Here is a 19,171-nt window from a genome sequence, read left to right as displayed (position 1 = left end):
AGGAGAGCGACTTGATGGACCCACAGCAGAGATCCAAGAGAAAATAGCCTCATTTCTCTTGAATCTCTACTAAAAATAAAAATTTTTAAAAAACCCAAAAGCAACTTTCATGGTTTAAAAAAAAAAAAAAAGATAACACAAATAAGTAGTTATCTCTCTTCTCCTGAAGTTGAAGATACAAGTTAATCCTTGTATGCATTTCAGATTTGTATAATCTGCTTTAGGTAGGTAGGTAGATAATTCTACTTCTAAAAATAACACAGGTTAATTATAAAAAATTTAGGAAATTTTAAAAAATAGGAAAAGATAAAATAGGAAAAGATAAAAGATAAAAGATGAATTTTATCTTTTCCTCATCAAATTCCATTATATTGGTGGGGGGGTGTTAAAACTGAAATTAAATAATGATATGTCTGACAGACATCTTCCTGTGTCATTAACCTTCAACAACATGAATTAATGACTTTATATAGTCTGTAACTTTAACATACCCTAAGTTATTTGACCAAAACTATTTTCTTGAAGAGCTAGACTATTTTCCTTTTCTAAAGATTTTTATTTATTTGTTTATTTTTAGAGAGAAGGGCAGGGTAGGAGAAAGAGGGAGAGAAACATCAGTGTGGTTGCATCTTAGACATCCACTACTAGGGACCTGACCCACAACCCAGGCATGTGCCCTGACTGGGAATTGAACCGGCAACCTTTCAGTTCTCAGGCCAGTGCTCAGTCCACTGAGCCACCCCAGCCAGGACTGTTTTCCTGTCTTCTTTTATACCACCCAGATAAACATCATCTTATGTAAACAGGTCTATAGTACATACCAGGCTGTTTTCCTATCTTCTTTTATACCACCCTATAGATAAACATCATCTTATGTAAGTATGTATATATAATACAATGTCCAAGAAATACTGTTACAAGAAAAATGAGTTTCAGAACAATATCGAGGTTTTATACAGTAAACAATTATATATTTTCTAAAGGTACATAAATATCTTTAAAAATACCTTTAAAAAAAAGAAATACATAGAAAATGTCTAGAAAGATATAGACTAAATTGAAAATAGTTATTTCTCTTGGAAGTATGAGGGAACCAACAAGATCAGCAGTTTATAGCCGACTCCATAAATTATGAATACCTTTCTCACATCAGCAGTGGTGTAGACCTACATTGTTTTTAATTGTATGGAATTTATGATAATTTATTGAAACATCCCTCCATTAATGGATTTTTTGGTTTTTGCAATTTTGGTACTATAAACAACACTTATGTGAACATCTTTGTTCATACATCTGCCTGCACTTATTTTTATAGGAAAAATTCCTAGAATTAGAATTTCTGGGCCACAGGATATATGTACATTTTAGGCTTTTGCTAAATATTTTAAAATTGCACTCCAGCAAATTTAACCAGTGTCCACTGATAGTATATATGTGTACCCTTTTCCCTGTGCTCTTGAAAACACTGAGTATTATCACTTTTGAGGGGAAATTTTTTTCTTTGAAAATACTTGTTTCAAAATAATGTATTTGGTGTACAGATGCAGATGTTAAAGAGGTATAGAGAATAAAATATAAAATTTACTGCCACACTTATTCTCTCCCTTACAGAGGCAACCTCTGTTAATAGGTTGATAAATAATTTTTAATTTCTGCTAACCTGGACAAAGAAAGTGGTTCTTTGACTTGGCATGATTTTAATAAATAGTGATGTACATACTGTTTGAACATTTTTTATATGAATTTACTATTTGTGTATTTTCCCATTAATCTCTTAAGATATCTATGTTGTTAATGCTATTTAAGGACTCTATATAGTAAGGACATTTAAATGTTTTATAGTGATTTTAAGAGAGCATATGATAGTTTTTTAACATTTTTGGATTAAAATTTATTAATCACTAGAAATTCTGCCTTTGGAGTTCTGCTCTTAGTCTTTTTCCCTACCCAAGTTTGTCATTACTTTCTGATATGTTCTCCTAGTACTTTTTTCCTTTCAAGGGATAAATAATTAAGTAGAAATCATAAAATGTCCAGGTACTACTCACATACTTTATTAAACCAGTCAGGCTGTGAGCACCCAGAACTTAAGTACCAAAATGATAATATCCTGGTATGATGTGTTAAGTACCTACTTTTTCATAACCCACACAGAATAGATGTAGGCAGATCATGTTTGGAATTTCGTCAGGGCATTAGGTATACTTTTGCAGCTGTCTTTGTTTGCATATTTTCCCCTGCTGATAGAAATGGAAACCCAAAGATGTACATGTACATGTGTGTGCATAAGTGCACGTGTTTGTGTGTGTGTGCCTGTGTTAAAGTATGTAACATTTTGCCATTTTAACTTTTTATATGCACAATTTAATGATTAATTATATTTACAATGTTGTGTTATTTGATAGATTAAATTTTCTCATTGCTTGTATTTTTCAAATGTTTGTTAGTCATGAACTTTTATTTTTGACTGAGCTTTAAAATCATTTTCTCAAATTTGAAAATAATTATTGAGATTTAGTTTAGAATTGTGTTTCTGTCAATCCTAGATTGATTTGAGAGGCCTTTTACTCTCCTAAATTTTTATGTATTGTAAAATTATGTATGGAATTTTCCTTCAGATACAACTTTTTCCTACGACCCAATGTTATTTTAGGCATATTTAGCTCTGTATATTCCAAAGCAGTTACCTGTGTACCACCCTAATGACTTCTGTCATTTCTGCATGCTTGTACTATTACAGACTAATATTTTTCTTTGTATCAGCTAATATTTTTCCCTTAAATTGATTTAAGTAGACACTTTACCACCATAAATGGTGAGTCAGTATCACTTGTCGCTACAGTAACAGTGAAAATGAATAAAGAAAATAAAATGATGTTATTAAAGTCTCACACTAGGATCACAAAACTACAGAGGTTTTGTTCTTAATTCTGGATTTTCCTCTTCTCTTTGTACATATGATACACACATTGCATGTGAAAGTGTATAATATTATACTTAAATATATATTGATCATGTTGGTATAGTTTCCTTTGTTTAAAACCAAAGAACCTTCTTAACAGTAGCGAAAACTTAAACATTAGGCCCTCGATCAAAAATAATCGTGGAAAAGTGTCCCTGTTTTCTTCACGAATTGCTGAATAGCCTTCCATAATGAATCAGCTTAGTTCCAGGGCTGCTTGGGCAGGAAGTATATATTCTTGTCAGTCAGGAGTGTGGGCAGTATTCACATTGGAACAACCTTAAAGCTTTGAAAATGTTTTACTTTTTGTGTTTTTAAGACCTTGCCACCATGGAAGAAAGAATACAAAGGCGCTACTATGAAAAGCTGACGGAATTTGTGGCAGATATGACCAAAATTTTTGATAATTGTCGTTACTACAATCCAAGTGACTCCCCTTTTTACCAATGTGCAGAAGTTCTTGAATCGTTCTTTGTACAGAAATTGAAAGGATTCAAGGCTAGCAGGTGAGCAGATGTGTTCATGTTCTGAATTAATTCACCTCTTCAAACTCTTTATACTGTTCTGTCTGTGGAATCAGCCAGTGCAGTTTATGGTAAACTTGGATCTTAAAATCAGAATCCTTAAAAAAAGAAAAAGAAAACAAGACTCTAGCATTATGCTCTATTGCCAAGGACAAGTAGACAGACTCAGCATTGAGAAATTGCTGAGTTTGTTTGTGATCGGCTTAGAATTAAAGGCTTTTTTTTTTTTTAAATTAAAAAAGCATTTGGCTTAGAGAATACAAGTTGCTTTCTTAAATGCGTGTACAAAGACAATCGTAAGACAGAGCTCCTGCTCTCATTTTCTGGTGTAAAGGTGGGCTCTTCTGTAGGGTAGAGGAAGGGGAAGACTATGAAAGGGGACCCTAAGTACTTTCTCCTTAATTTATGTTTGCTGTCTTTGAAACCATAAAATGTTTTCTTTCTCTGGGTGTCTTTTCAGTGGACAAAACTAGAATTTACTCTAAGTCCATAGACTTTTTCTTTGAGCCTGTGGTAATACAACTTTCATTACTTCTGTTTCTGAACCTCAGACCCCGCTTCTCTAGCCTGTGACTGACTTCCTTCCAACAGAAGCCCATTTTCCATTCCTGTGGTAGCTCTTACCACTTTGTAGCCCCGAGATTTGTTTTCCACTCTCTCCCATTCACCAATTCCTCAGGCTTGATCATCCTGAAGTACTAAATTGGGTAGATCTTGGCTGGGTCGGGGCCTGATAATAATACCCATGATAATAATACATGGGTATTAGCTAATGTACTCCCAAGGGACTCTGCATACCAGAGTGTAAATCAGTGCTCTACTTAGGAATTTTCCTTGAAGGAAAATTGTTTGGTGTTTTTGGTCTCTCTTCCTTTCCTGTAGCAAGTTATATCAAGAACTGCACTTTAGAGTCAGTTTACATAAAATAAATGTGAAGGACAGCCCAGCTCAAGTATCCAGTTACCTTCTCAGCAAGGGAATCAAAAACTATAGGCAAAAGAGGAAGGAAAGTGAGTGTGTAGGCTGTCAGGCTATAGACCAGGAACCAAGAAACTTTACAAAATCTCTAAAACTTTCCCTTTTATCATCCCCTGTTAACCTATTCACTGTAAAACTTAAAATGGAAGAGGACTTATTCAATATGACAATCCCCAGGAAGATAATAATCAAGTAATAAAAAGAGATTGAACTCCGATAATGGAAAGAATATGGTAGAAGTTAGTTAGCTAATGAGATTTCAATAGATTCTAGAAGACAAAGCAGCTGGAAGAGGAACAGTCGACAAAGCCAGGGAAGCCCCAGCCAACTCCTCCCAGAGGCTCTATAGCAGAACCCAGAGAGCCTCCAACAAGGAGTTTCTGAAATCAAGTAGAATGCAAGAGAGGAGGAAAAGGGAGGTATTAACTGAAGATCCATACAGATCGACTTATGATGGGGTTTCATCCTGATAAACCCATCATAAATCGAAAATATCGTAAGTTGAAATGCATTTAATACATCTGATGTATGAAACTTCATGGTTTAGCCTCATCTGTTTCTGCTGAATGCACAACCCTTTCTCAGTGTTGAGAGGTCAAAAAAGTTTGTAAGTCGAATCACCCTAAGTCGAGGACCATCTGTATCTGAGCTAGTCACCTTCCCTGTCCCCTGCGTGCAAGCCTATGTAGGAAGAAGCCCGAGGAACTGGAAGAGCACAGTTTCTTTTTTAAAGAAATAGAATAAACTGCAGAAACTGTAGAGAACTAGAGTAGACATAAGAGAATTAGACTCAGAGTAAAGTCCCCTGGCCTATGAAGGGTCAGATCCCCAGCCCCCTCATTCTAAAATTGTGGCTCTCAACAGGGATAATTTGTCCACCTCCAGCTCCCAAGATACAGTGAGCAATGCCTGGAGACATTTTGTTGTTGTTGTTACACTTAGAGATTGAAAGTGATGCTGACATCTATAGGTAGAGGCCAGAGATGCTGCTACGCATCCTACAATGCACCAGACAGCCCCCATGGCAGAGAATTATCCAGTCCCAAGATGTCAAGAGTAAGGTCGAGAAATCACCAGAAGAAAAACCTGCCAGCTAGTCAACCCTACACACATACCCAGCGCTCTCCAGGCAACTGTCTAATCCATTAACTTCCTCTCATGTGTGAACAGCCAGCCAGATATGTGAGGAAAGCCTGCAGTGGGAAGGAGAAGGGTCAAGATCTAGCAGAAAAATAGATCCCAGAGAAAACTAGAGAGAACTTTAAAAATAAATTTAAAAAACAACAACAACAAAAACACCTTTAAATCATGGCCTGAGAAAAATTTTACAAAATGGTGAATAGGATATTAGGAATATAGAACAATCTGAGAAAAAGAAGTGATTGGAAAATTTGAACTTATTGCAAGCCATGAAAATTAAAACAAAGGAACTCTCTCAGCATAAAGAACAGAAATACAAGGAATTGAAAATGTAAAAGAAAAAAATGTTATAAAATATGCAATATTCACTTAATGGAAATTCCAGAAAGAAAAAACAGAGGACAAAGGAGAGGAAATTATCAAAACACTAATAATGTAAGAAAAATTTCCTGAGCCAATGAGAGGCACAAGACTTCAAATCCAAGGAAAATAAATGTATTCATTCAGCATATGGTTCAGACTCTGGTCTGTGTCAGAGATTGAATATACCAGCAGTGAATAAAATAAGTTCCTGGCTCCCTGTGGAGGTTGCTCTTTTGTGGGGTAGGGAACAGGGTGGGGGTGGGAGGGTGTGTGGAATGATGAGGACAATTGATAAAACAAACAGAACAAGCCAGCTGGACAAATGGAAAAGGCTCCACCCACATAGTCATCGCTGCAACATTTCCAGATGCCCAGGATAAAGAAGGCTCTCCTGAGAGTTTCTAAAGAGGGTGCAACAGACAGCCTACTTAGGAACAGGAATTAGACTCGCATCAGACTCTTTTCTAGCAATAGTCGGATCCTCTAGAGGATTATGGAGAAAGGAATCCAAAAGCTTGAGGGGAAATGATTCTCAGCCTAGAAGTCCTTGGCCAGCCGAACAGTCCAGGATAGAAGCAGATATATGAGTTAGTCATGTAAGGACTCAGAAACAGCCTCCTTCCCAGGCATCCTCTTAGGCAGGTGGTTTTGAGATATTCAGTAGCAAAATAAGCAAATCAAGAAAACAAGACCTTGGATCCAGGGAACAAGACGTTCGGGAAAACAATGGCAATTACTCTGACCCAGGAGGAGAATGAAGCACTCCCATGAGAAAGGTGTCTGGGGGAAGACAAGGTGGGGAAAAAGATAGTTTATTTAAGAAAGAAGAGAAAATGAAAGGCAATTAGAAGCTCCATGAAAAACAAGAAGTTGTATAAGAATGCTGAGAATGCACTCTTAACAAAAGAGTAGATGCTAAAGAGAAAAGTGTTTACATAGTCGTAGTAATGTAAATACTACATTGATTTTCAACTTTTAGAATCAGCCTCTAGACAAAGCATAGAAAGATTAAATTTGTAGGGAAGTAAAACTGGGACTCAAGAAGGGAGATGGAGAAGTGTTTACAGGAGCTCAGTTCTATTTGCCTAACAGGATTTTCAACAATATAAAATAGATAAAGCCGGAAATAGTAGCATAACAAATGTTAACTGCCTAAGAACTGATAAAAGTGATTGAGCTTGGGGAGCCTGGATTCAGGTTAAGATAAGGAGAGAGGACCACAACTTATTCAGAGGCCTCTCCATCTTTTTTATTTATACCTCCAACTATTAGTCCTCTGAATACATTTCTAAAATTGCTTTTTAAAAAAATTGGGAAGGCTATATATATAGAGCCTTTGGTGGTAACTGTGAGGTGGAAGCAGGGGGGTTTGAGTCGCACCCGGCTGCCCAGCTTGGAGGCAGAACCCTGCATGGGCGCAGCAGCCCCTGCCGCTGCGGGAGGGGAACACCCTGGCGGCCTGGGGCGTGACCAGAGAGCTGGGGGAGAAGGGGGCCTAGGAGTCAGTTCTGCACACAGTAAAGGGGGCCAACTTAGGAGAGCTTGCCACCAGGCTATCTTACGTAGCTTTTCAGGTTTGAGTAATACTAGTAAGAACATGGTTGCCAACTGAGAAGTTTGCTCAGTGAGTTTTTGTTGATTTGCTGATGTAAGACAGAATGAAGTACATATATAGCCAATCATTGGAATATGATTTATTTATGGATTTCTAGTATTTGCTTTGCCTCCCGTTTTTTCCTTCCGTTTTCATTTTGCCAGCATTGTTTGCAAATTATTCTCATTATTGTACTTTGTTATAATTCATCATCTAGACCATCCATGTTCTTTCTTTTCTTACAGATTGTGATATCTTTAGTCTGAATTTTTAACTGGAATCAGAACTGGGTGTTGGGGCCGTTCCTTATTACACTGCGTCATTACCTAATTCAAAATTGCCCCCTCAAATTCAGATTAGTTAATATAATTTTTTAATGTTAAAAAAGATGTATAGTAACAAACAATTTACTCTTGCAGCCATGTTGAACAATGTATTTAAGATTGTAAACTCCTGAAATGCTGTATTTATAGACACTATTGCAGTAGAACATACTTTGACTTAGTTCTGGTAACTGTACAGTAATTAGATTTACTAACGAAGGTTATGAATAAAACTGTGAAACTAGAAAGGAGACTTTCTGGAGTTTAATAGAAAGAAATGTGATTTTAATATTGTTATTTCTCTTTAACATTTTTTCCTTCACATTCCCCAAATCAATGTAAATAAGCATGTGCGTGCGCGCTCGGCACACACCAGACACCTTGCACCACAATGTAATGCTTTTTCAAATGTCTCTAGTTGTCCCTTTGGCTAAAAATGTAATTTTTATTTTACATATTTTTTTTTTAATATTGGCCTTTTCCAGTGAATTTTCATGTTTAGTGTACAGTGAAAATTTTTAATATTAAGGTAAAAAATGTCTTACTTGTTCTCACACATTTGCTCACCAAGGGTGAATGAAAGAACATGGCTGCTTCCCCCAGATTGACCTTGGCATCCACATAAAGCATCATTGTTTTCAAAAATGAAGGGTGCTTAATTGTTCCCTGTTTTCTATATTCTGTAGGTCTCATAACAACAAACTGCAGTCTACAGCTTCTTAAAGTTCAGCGTGTTAACCTAAGCATAAAACACAGCAAGAATCTGGTTGTCTGAACTATTTTAAATTAAGGAGCCAGATGTTTTTAGTCAGGTTATCCTGACAAGACTTGACCTAAACTTCGTTTTTATTGGTCATAGCAGTCCAGTTTTATTCTTGACCAGTTTTGTCCAACGGACAAAGGAAAAGCGAAGTCAGCGACACCATTATCTTGTCAAGATCAAATGGTTTTTACTATTGTGGCAGAAGCGGGAAAATTTTATTGAAAAAAAAAAAAAGAAAAAAGAAAGCAAGAAAAAAAGATAATATGGGGTCAAGTGTAACTCCATGGAAATGCCACGTCTGCTCTTCAGTGAAGAAGCTGGTTTAGAGTCTCACAGAAAACTTTGACTGTATTTATTTATTGTTGCAAAAAAGACGCTTTTTTATTGCTGCCCTCATTTGTCAGCTAATTATTTTTTCTTATAAAATCCAGCCCCGGTTACATGTAATCCATTCTGTATCTTATCATGATTCCTATAGGCAAAAGTACAAGACGACCTCTAGATGTCTTTTCTTTCTATGAAAGGAGCTGCTATGTACACATGTGCACACACACACAACTGGGAATCAACAATGAGTTTATTGTTCATGGTAGATGAAAATTAAGCTTGCATAAAGGTTGGGTTAAGTGGTCCTGGACTACAGACTCTGTTGCCTTGAATATAACAGTACAATTTGTCATTTACTCTGCACCAGGCTAAAATGAGTAAAATCTATTTGAAGGTATCTTGTTTGTAAACATTTGTCAGATTCTAATTTTTTTCTTTTTGTATTAAAATTCAACTATGGATGTATATGAAACAAAATAAATGGAGATCATTTTTCTCCCACAGATGGTGTCTTTGAATGTGCGCTAATGATTATCTGTAAGCCTTTGAGGGAAAAGGGAGGGCTGCAAGGTAAACAAAATGCAGAAGCATCTAATTGTACCTGGGTTTGTCCAGGATAGTAGTGGCCCTTCATTTTATAATTCCCAGCCCATTGTCATCATGTCAGAGAAAAATCTTCAGGGGTGCTAGTCCTGTTGCATCATTGATCATTCTGGTTAAAAAGGTAATGTGACCAAACACACATTGCCGCCTTCTGTACGTTATGTGATCCCAGGCCGTTACAGACAGCTACTTATATTTTATGGAGGGCATTTTTAGATGACATCATCTTTTTGTATTTTTTGTTCGTTGGTTAAGTTTTGTTGTTTGTTGCCCCCCCACCCCCCATAAAAAGTGATGTAAGCAGGAAGGGGAGAAATGGAAACAACAAGAGGAGGGTATATTTGCATGTTCTTCCTTTCAGTGTTCTAACCTTACACTTATATTAAGGCATTGTAACAATAGCTTGTAGAAGATCTGCCATGGTTGGTTTATGCAGCTTTGCAAAAATTTTACTAGATTTTGCACTAATTCATGTTAGCTATGTCCCACCAACTTCTGAAATTAACGTTTTTAAAAAGTTTCCTTCTGTTTACTATCACCCTGCTATGCAGAATCTTTCCCAGATCTTAGTTTCTTAAAAGAAAGATGTTGCTACAGTTCCCAATTCTTTCTTATTACAGGCTCAGGTGTACAGGTTGTTCTGGGTTAATTTTATCTAATGAAGCCCATTCCTTTTTGTACATAAAAATGTCACTTAAACCTTTGCTTACAAACTAAAGACACTAATAATGCTCAATGTGGAAACCGTTTTTGCTTAAAATATTAACATGGAAGTAATCAAATATAGGTTATTTTGTCCTTTTACTTTTGAAAAATGTTACATATTGTATGCACTGTGCTGATGCAAGAACCCTACATTTTAATGAATTATAAAATTATTCTGCATCTCATCACATCACAATATTTCTGTATTATTTATTCATAGATATAGATATATATGGGCTTAATCATTTAAAACTTGTTGCAGCAAGAACTTTCCTACCTGTAGGCAATAGATTGCTATGTTTTTAACAGATTGTGGCAAATTCTAAACAGCAATTCTTTTTGTACGTAAAAGGACATTTCATCTAGAAAAATAAAGTAATGTTTTTGACATTGGATTTGGTGCAGTTTCTAATGAAACAGTGGTTGGTTGATTGATATATTTTCTGTAGCTGTTGGCATTGCCAAGTTGTACAAAAAAGGTAGATTTTATGGGAATCCTCTGACCAGGAAGATGTTAATTTCATATGCATATTTAATATTTTAAAGCCTTTTGCAATTTCTACCATCATATAAATATATAGACATTTTATAGTTTTTATCCACTACAGAGCTTTAGTCTTCCAAAGGTAATTTTTGAAAAGCATACGTTTCTTATAACCCATAAGGAGTTTCAAAAGCAGCATTCTTACGAGTATTCTTTGACAAGCTTCTGCTATTGAATAAGATACACATATGACAGCTATTGTGCTTTCAATAATCGAAGTAATAGAGTGCACATTGATGATACTGTTGGGATTTTTCTACCCACCCCAAATATATTTCTTTGGGCTTAAAAATATCTTTAATTTACATCAATAGATTTCTTTGTCCAAAGGTGTTTTCAATGCTTGTTATGTTTCATTTGCCAAATTCACAATTGAAACTATTTCATGAAAAGTATTTTCTTAATATTGGTAAGACTTTTTTCCTCCTGTCCAAATTCTGCAGGAATTGATTTTAGTTAATGTCCTGCGGTAGGTAGGTTTTTAAAAGTTAGGAACTTTTAGAGATATTTTTTAAAGTAAAACAATTACCTTTTTATATATTTAAGTAGCCTGGGGTATTTTTTAGGGACACTGACATTTGCTGTTGTTTGTAATCCACCTTCCTAGAATCTGCAAATAAAAGTTCTTTACCTGTTCCTGTTCATTTCTGTTACGCAGATCCCTGCATCTTTGCGTGTGTCTCATAGTAAAGAGTCAGCCTTGACCTTTTCCACCTGTGCACTTACAGACTGAGCTAGACAGAGCTCTGTGACTGCTGCAGAACTCACCCTTTTGTGACTGAGGCTGTTACCCCAGGTCCCAAATTTGTCCTTAAAAATGAGAATGGTGGTCTATTTTATGGGCAAAGTAATGTCTTCTAAGTACTTGGACAGAACCAGCTGAGAAGTATTTTTAATAATTTGAAATATTCTGAGATCCTTCTGGATACTTAGAATAAGATACCAAAAAAGCCATTTCACAGGAGATCACACCCGATTTGATCCAGTTAGGACCAAATACAGCAGAAGAAATAGGCTATATTTTTTAAACGATAAAGTCCTGTCCCTGAAATGGCAGTTGTGCGTTACAGGTGTCAGGTCCGTTGCATATACGTTTGATAAACCTTAAAAATGATTTTAAGAGACATAAAACAGTGCCAAGTGATTTTTTTAAAGACAGTAAACAGTTAGTACTTCCCCAAAAATGTATGTATCTTTTCTAAACCTTGCCCTGCCAAAAGTACTTTTTTCCCTTGAATTCTAGCAGCTTAATTCGAACAGCTGCTAATGAGTTTCTCTTGAAGGCACCAGACTGGTGCACGGAGTCCTTTAGTCTCTGGAACACAAAGCCATGTGCTCAGAAAAAAATCTTACGAATAGAACAATAGAGTTAGGAACTACAGTGAATTTGTTAATTGAGATTTACCATAAAATTATTAATCCAAAGCACTGACTGAATATTGAAGAGATACCTTTTCACTTTGATTGCTAAGGGCAGTTCCAGTCTGCACTGTCTGCTGCGCCCACCCTCATGCCCACCGCAGCTCTAACCCATCTGAGCCTCACCTGACTTTCATTGCAAACCTGGTCTTCAATGATGGCCTTAATTTTAAGAGGAAGTTTCTGAAAAGCTGGCCTGCTTGTGTTTGTGTTTGTACATGCTAACTGGCCTTCCAGCATCATGCAGTTCACACAATGCCAGCACATTTTGTGTGTTTCTAAAATTTCCCAGAAATTAGTATCAGATCAGTCTAATCAAATCCTAACTTGCAGGCTGTGTAAAAGTGGTATTTTTTTCCTCTTCTAAACCACACCTATTTATAACTTTCTGTTCAAACATATGACCATCCAACCAATAATTTATCTATTTGGCCATTCTGTGATTTCCCCCACTGTGTTTCGCAAGATCACCACTTAGCCTTGACATTTAAAAATTTGGCTTTGACTTTTGTGACTTACTAAAATCTGAGTTTAATTTTTATTCTAAAGCTATAATCCAGAAGCTCTTCATTTGCTGCTTCCAACCAATAGTTCATGTAATCATGTAGCTGATTCCCAAGAAGCAACTCTATTATGATTTTTTAAATGTGTTTGGGCAAGGCTTGTTTTTGGAAAATTCTCTTAAAGTTTCTTTAGTAATGCTTTAACCACAGAGTAATAGTCAGGACCTCTCAACGTTTAGTTTACCACTTCGCTCCATGTTGGGGACAAACAAGGTAACCATACCTCCCATCACACTCAGATGTTATGTCTTAGGCTATTGCTGCTTGATTTCCCCAAGAAGTGTCTCTAGAGTCCTGTCCTGGTGTCCTACAGTGCTGTATGTCCATTAAAGACTGTGTGCCACTAGACTAAAGACACTTGCGCTCCCTGAGTATGTTTACTTTAAGTCCAAATAGTATGTTTTCTCTATTTAGTGCAGTTCCTTTTTATTTTTCTTTAGGCCATAATCTTCAGCCATGGGTTATCAATGTCTATTCAGTGTTTCAAATGAACTGCAGTACAGCTTGGTCTTCTGAAAAACAGACTGTTAATATCTTTGTGAACTCAAATACAAAATCAATACTAAATTCAGCTAGTGACTCAAACCTTTTTTAACCCAACTGGAAAGCATTTAAAATTCACATGCTTGCAAGCCGTCATTGAATATGGGTTCCAGGGTTTGTGGAGTAAGTTTGAGAGAGGCTTTCTCCCAAACCTATGGAGTTTGATGAGGCAAAAAAAACCCAAAAAAACAAAAAAAACCCAGGTGCATCCAAGGTCTGATTTCAAAGCACGATTTACTGCTTTACAAACACTAACATGATACTTGTCTTAATTAAAAAAAAAAGACATCAGATACACCCAGAATATGTTTAGCATTGGGATAGCTGCCAGTTCACACAAAACATGTTTTTAGGAGCAGGAAGGCATGAAAATAAACTATCTTACACTTTGGTACATCAGAAACACTTGTTTGAATAAAATTTTGCTTGAATTAAGCCCGTTAGTATTCTTTAAGTGTAAAACTTGATAACTTGTCTTCAGCTCTGACCCATCTGTTTGATCTATATGACATCATACATGTCTTCGACTAGTGCACTTACTGTTATATAAAGAACTTAAAATGTGATGGTTTAGGTATAAAATTTGGTTTGATACGTGATAGAAACTATTCAAAGTTGTATATAAAATCAAGGAAATGTTTTTTTTTTGTGAACTATTTCTACTGAGAATGTATTTAAATTAAAATAATTAAAAATAAACAGCATGAAGCAGTGATCTGTTAATGGGACAGGTCAGTCGCTGTCTATGCATAACTGCTAGGAGTGGAATAACTTTGCCACAGAACTCAGAAGCATGTCACTTAAGAAGCATTTTGTAAATAAGGTGACAGCTTCACTACTGAAGTTGGAACTACACAACTAGTTCATATAAAGGAGCCATGTGCCCTATTCTAAAGGAAGATCCCATTATATGAATCTAGACCTTTCCTGTCTTGTTGATCAATTCCAAGTCTCTTACGATCCAGAAATGCCACGCTGGTAAATTCAAATGCATTGGGTGTGAACTGCACCTTGAACTTGCACATCCCTTTTTCGGTTAAACCTTTTCACATAGCTGCTGCTGCTCGGCAACAGTCCATCTCCAGGTCGGAGGCGCCCTCTGAGGATCTGGAGCAGAGCTGTAGGGAGCTGCCGCCTCTTATGGTAGATGTGGCCCATCACAATATACCTGCTGCCTGGGTCGAGGCAGAGAAAGAAAAAGTATAAATTCACAGTGTCTTAAATGCTATGAAACAATATGAAAATGTAAGATCTTTAAGAAATGCCTACGCTTGAATCTATTATCTTGAATCCCAGACATTTAACCCTCAGACAACACGTGCAGTCTAGTAGTGACCTTAAGGATAATAAGCCTGTAACCAGTTAATAATAGGGAACGGAGGCCCTAATCACAGTATATCAACAGGATTTTCCAGAGCATGGGAGAGGACAGCCGCGCCCCACCCCCCCAAAAATGTGTTTCTAAACTAATTTTATATAGAGCCCCTTGTGCATCTCATGACAATTGTGTTCCATCATGCACTCAATTTGTCAACGAGTATTTACTGAGTGCCAGCCTTGGGTCAATCCATGCTGTACCCCACCTTTTAACCCAGAGGCACAGAGGGTGGGGGATTGATGGAGCTTAAATCACAGTGGTCAAAATAATACTTCCCGCCTGAATTCTATTCATTTTGCAATACCCCTTCCCCTCAGAGGTGCTGGGGTGTCCAATTGGGACCGAGCTGTGGCACCCAAGTTACAAATGGTGGCATAAAGTACACATGAAAAGTGGGCAGATAATTTTCAATACCAGGTTTAAATTCTGGACATGTCTTATTGCAGCTGGAGGAGTCTAGGGCTAAGATGTGGACTCGGAAGAAAAACCCGTCCGGAGTGATGTACAGGCGGTTCATCTTGTACAGCCCGTCCCGGTCCACCAGCAGAGTCACCAGCTGGATCCCTGGGCCGAGCACGTCCACATCATGCACGATTCCGTTCAGTGCTGCTTTCAAAACACAAAAAGTTTGGAAAAATGCTTAACGCTCACTTCCTCTTTTTTCCCCCAGTGCATTTTTAACAAATCACGACATAGTCCACACGATTATGGGGCCTGCAGGACGGAGTGGGTAGGTTTCTCTAGGGTTTGCCTTAGGGTGTCCGTGTGAATAGTCGAGCGCTCTCGGCTCGGAAGGGCTCGCCGGACAGCCCAGGCTCTGCACCCCGGGCCCGGGAGGAGTTGTAGGGCGGGGCTCACCGAATTCGCTCACGCAGTAAGACTCGCGCTCGTCCAGGTCCGCCCCGCAGGCGTGCGCACAGGACTCGGCGCCGGGTTCCGTGTTCCCCCGCGGCGGGCCGAGGCGCGAAGGCGGTGGCGCGAGTCCCGGGGGCGACGCGGCGGCGCGCGGCCGGTTGGGGTGAGCGGGGCTGGAGGAGGCGTCGGCGGCGCGCGGGGGGGCGCGCGCGGCTGGGATGTGCAGGGACCGGGTGCGCGCGCGCCCGGGGGTGTCCTCCAGCGCGGGCACGCGGCGCGGCGACGCGCGGTTCTCGACCTGCAGGAGGCGCGGGCTCGGCGGCCCGGCGGGCGCGCGCGCGGCCTCCCGGAAGCCAGCTCGGTTCTCGGCGGGCGGCGGGGGCTTCCGGCGTCGCGGGTCCGACCAGGCGGGAGGAGCGGTCTCGGGGACCGGCTGCGTCCGTGGCCCCGGTGTCTCCTCCGCACTCGGACCGCCGCCGGGGTCGGGGTTTCTGTCGTTGGGCGGCGAGGCTATAGGAAGGGAAGAGGAGAGGCGGGGAGGCTGAGAGGGAGGAAGGCGGCCAAAGGAGATGAGGCCGCGGAGGGAAGGAGAGGCTGACGGGGAGAAAGAAGACGGAGCCCTGGGAGGGCAAGGGGGACGGGGGACAATGCAAACTCAGCAAGCACCTGCAAGAGGAGAGATGGGGAGGCCAGGGCACGTGGAAGTGAAGGAACGCTATCACGGGCGGGGGCGGGGACAGGCATCCCTGTGGTCTGGGGAGGGGATATTCAGCTTCTGGTCCGTTTATTAGGCCTCAAAGGAAGACCGAGGTGAGGGTCTTGCCCTCTTAGAATAAGGCCAACTAAGCAAAACTTTCTCCCCACGTGGGAACACTTCATTTTGTTAAGGAACCTTTCCAAACCTATAGCTTTTAAAATTACAACCCCCTGTTTGTTCTAGGACTAAACATAGCTGACAACTCTGGTTGAAGAACAAACTCCTTCTGCCCTTTCTGTAGTATGTATATAAACATCCGCCTTTTTGCTGTGTACAGTTTGTTGAGAAAGTACCTAGAGCAAACCCCAGGGGGAGAGGTCTCATATTACAGGTTCTCCTAATTGTTTAAGCGCCCTGACAACAGAACTATTTGGTTTTCCCATCCGTGTTTACACTGTCATCTTGGTCTCTGCAGAATCAGGCATTCGAGAGTGGATTTTTATCTGGCTTCTTGGACACCACTTACTGGTGAACCACAGCTAAGAAAGATTTTTAAAGCCTGGCTGGGAGGCAGAGGCCCCTGGTTAAGTATAAAAGCACACACATCGCTTACAATTTTCCCTCTTTTGATGCTGGAGAAAAAAATTCCTAAATGGTATGGCATGCAAACAAATTTTTTAAATTATTAATCATTTCCCCCAGGGCTACAGACAGGTTGGTGAGAAACCCAGCCAACTTGGAAGCCTGGGCAACTTTCCATGACCAGTTACACAATATCAGCTCCCCTTTTGCCTGGGTCCCAGTGCCCTCTGAACAGGCACAAGAACCTGTCTGAATTTTTTCTCTTTCTATTGTTTTAACGGCTGGTTTTCGGCCTTTCTCTCCTCTTGCATTGAAGAGCTTGGTCTGCCCATTTGCAGCTTTTTAAAACACTTCATTTAAAGTGATTTGTCTTGCCAAATTGACAATCTCCTTTAAAATCAGCTTTTACCCAGCAATAATAGCTGGTTATAGTTCATGTTTTTGCAAAGAGGTTCATTCTGACTCATCATGGTCAACGTGGTCGCATACACAGCTGAATAAAGTTCTGGTGGACATCCAATTCCTGACAGTCAGCTGTTGACCTCACAACTGCTTCCCCATTGATATCACCATCTGTTGTCATGGGAAAGATTGTCCGATATTTGGGTTAAATGCCACTGAAGTCATTCAATTTCCATGTGGAAAAATAACCCAAACTAAATTGCCCTATGAGGTGCGGAAGCTATTTTCCCAGAGATAGTGAATCGAACAAAACATCCCCCAAAAAGCAAAACAAAAACACCTCCCCATAGAAAAATCCCTTACTTTTACATTCCCTCAGTAACTTATTTTCATTTCATGCATGAAATTGTGCGTTTTAAAGACTCAGGTGTCACAGGGCCATTCGCTGGGGCTGCAGGGAGAGCGGAGGAAGGTGGGAGCCGGGTGCAGGGCGGACCCCGCGCTCCTCGGGGGCGCCCGCCACCACCCTGTCCAGCCAGCCTGGCCAGCAAGGTTCCCGAAAGGCGCCCTTCTGACACTTCCCCTGCTCTGTGATGGAGCAACTACTTAACATGCAAAGTTTCTCCAGCCTGCCCGGCTCGCTCGAGATCATTTCAGTAGCTGAACTGGCTTCTCTCCGAAAAGGCTGCCAAGACACACAAAATCTTGGGGACACATTTTGCTCCCTGCGAACACGAATGCGGACCCGAAGTCTCCTCTCTTGCAAACTCTGACCCCTTTCTTGTCCCGCCCTTCATCGCGCCCTCTCCCCAGCTCCCCCACACACCCCACCCCATCCCAGCCCCTCTCCCAGGGCTCAGCGTGTCATCGATCTTACCTTTTCTCTCTGCCACTGGGGATTCCGGAGATGATCCAATGATCAAACAGAGGAGCCAGAAAGCTCTAGCTGTCATTTTGCTAGACAAGGTTCCCAGGCTCTAAAACTGAGCCAGGGCTTTTTGCTGTTTCTCTCCCCCCACCCCTTCTCCACACCCCCACCCCCTTCATGCTAATGAGGGGCAGCCTTTGGGGAAACGGGAATCACTCACTGGACAGGCCATTGGAACAACACGGAGCCGCAGGGATTTCTCCCACTTCCTAAGGAGAACAGGACAGCACATGGCCTCACAAAGTTGTCCCTGCGAATGTGTGTCCTGCGGTCTCGGGGCAATGATAACATCAAATCCTAAACTTTAAATCCCTGTGAATTTGTGGGCTAGGCTGGAGGAGAGGATGGGGTGTCAAGTGGAGAGAATAAGGGTGTTAAGGGGCCGAGGGAAGGGGTAGGGGAGAATGAATGGTAGGAAGTTTTTCCTAGGTTAAGTGTGCAATAAATAGGCTAATGAGTGCTTCAGATAGCTTGGGCTTGTGGCAGGGAGGGGATCTCAGATGACAGAGAGTTCATCCCAGAATGTGTCAGGGATTCCAAGAGAAACAAGTCACTGTATCCTAGGTTTGGTTAAATGATTTTACTATATACCCAATTTTTATATTCTAGAACCAGATGAAAAAAATCCATCAGCAAAATAGCTTTTCTTCTCCCTTTCCACACTCCCTCTCCCTACTGAAACCGGTATCTAGTTGGCAGGATTCATTAAGCCTTTTACCTGCCAGGTGCTAGCGGACAGAGACAAATAAAACACCTTCCCAGGTTGCCAGTGGTGGCTCATCTCCTGGAGAAAGGTGATTTTTCTTTTCCTTCTAAGAAAAAATCATTCACTGCTTAGGTCTGAATTCTGGAACCAGCTCTGTATACTGGTCCTGAGCTAAGGACCCTCTTCCTGATATTAAACGGAAACAGTATTCATCAAGGGCAGAAATAAGCTCAATGTAGTAAATCCACAGCTTTCCCAATGTGCATCTCATT

The 19,171-nt window shown here is 40.0% G+C and overlaps 2 protein-coding genes across 12 annotated transcripts in view; one reads left to right on the top strand and one right to left on the bottom strand.

Annotated features, from left to right (window-relative positions):
* The window catches only part of BPTF (bromodomain PHD finger transcription factor), a 127,579-nt gene extending 117,942 nt beyond the window's left edge, over positions 1-9,637 (top strand). For all 11 annotated transcript variants that reach the window (XM_054573052.1, XM_054573049.1, XM_054573047.1 and 8 more), the window contains 2 exons: positions 3,282-3,468; positions 8,571-9,637. In XM_054573052.1, coding sequence (XP_054429027.1) covers positions 3,282-3,468; positions 8,571-8,607 — 224 coding nt within the window. In that variant the 3' untranslated portion in view covers positions 8,608-9,637. The remainder of the gene's footprint in view (positions 1-3,281; positions 3,469-8,570) is intronic.
* A 3,921-nt stretch (positions 9,638-13,558) lies between these two features.
* On the bottom strand, positions 13,559-18,251 carry CUNH17orf58 (chromosome unknown C17orf58 homolog). Its single transcript, XM_054572915.1, has 4 exons — positions 18,143-18,251; positions 15,588-16,094; positions 15,144-15,335; positions 13,559-14,526 (listed from the first exon to the last, which is right to left on the bottom strand). Exons 1-4 carry the CDS (start codon positions 18,216-18,218, stop codon positions 14,336-14,338), a joined length of 966 nt encoding a protein of 321 aa, XP_054428890.1. The 5' UTR covers positions 18,219-18,251; the 3' UTR covers positions 13,559-14,335.
* Positions 18,252-19,171: the final 920 nt, after the last annotated feature.

Source organism: Pteronotus mesoamericanus, unplaced genomic scaffold (genome assembly GCF_021234165.1).
Source record: "Pteronotus mesoamericanus isolate MK-2021 breed Mesoamerican mustached bat unplaced genomic scaffold, CSHL_Meso_final contig_246, whole genome shotgun sequence".
Classification (NCBI taxonomy): domain Eukaryota; kingdom Metazoa; phylum Chordata; class Mammalia; order Chiroptera; family Mormoopidae; genus Pteronotus; species Pteronotus mesoamericanus.
This window is presented reverse-complemented; position numbering and strand designations above follow the sequence as displayed.

Coding starts and splice junctions, on each gene's coding strand:
- CUNH17orf58 (XM_054572915.1), bottom strand. CDS start 18,218: ATGACAGCTAGAGCTTTCTGGCTCCTCTGTTTGATCATTGGATCATCT. Junction 16,095..18,142: donor CCCAGTGGCAGAGAGAAAAG/GTAAGATCGATG, acceptor CCCTTCCTATAG/CCTCGCCGCCCAACGACAGA. Junction 14,527..15,143: donor ATGTCCAGAATTTAAACCTG/GTATTGAAAATT, acceptor GCCTCGACCCAG/GCAGCAGGTATATTGTGATG.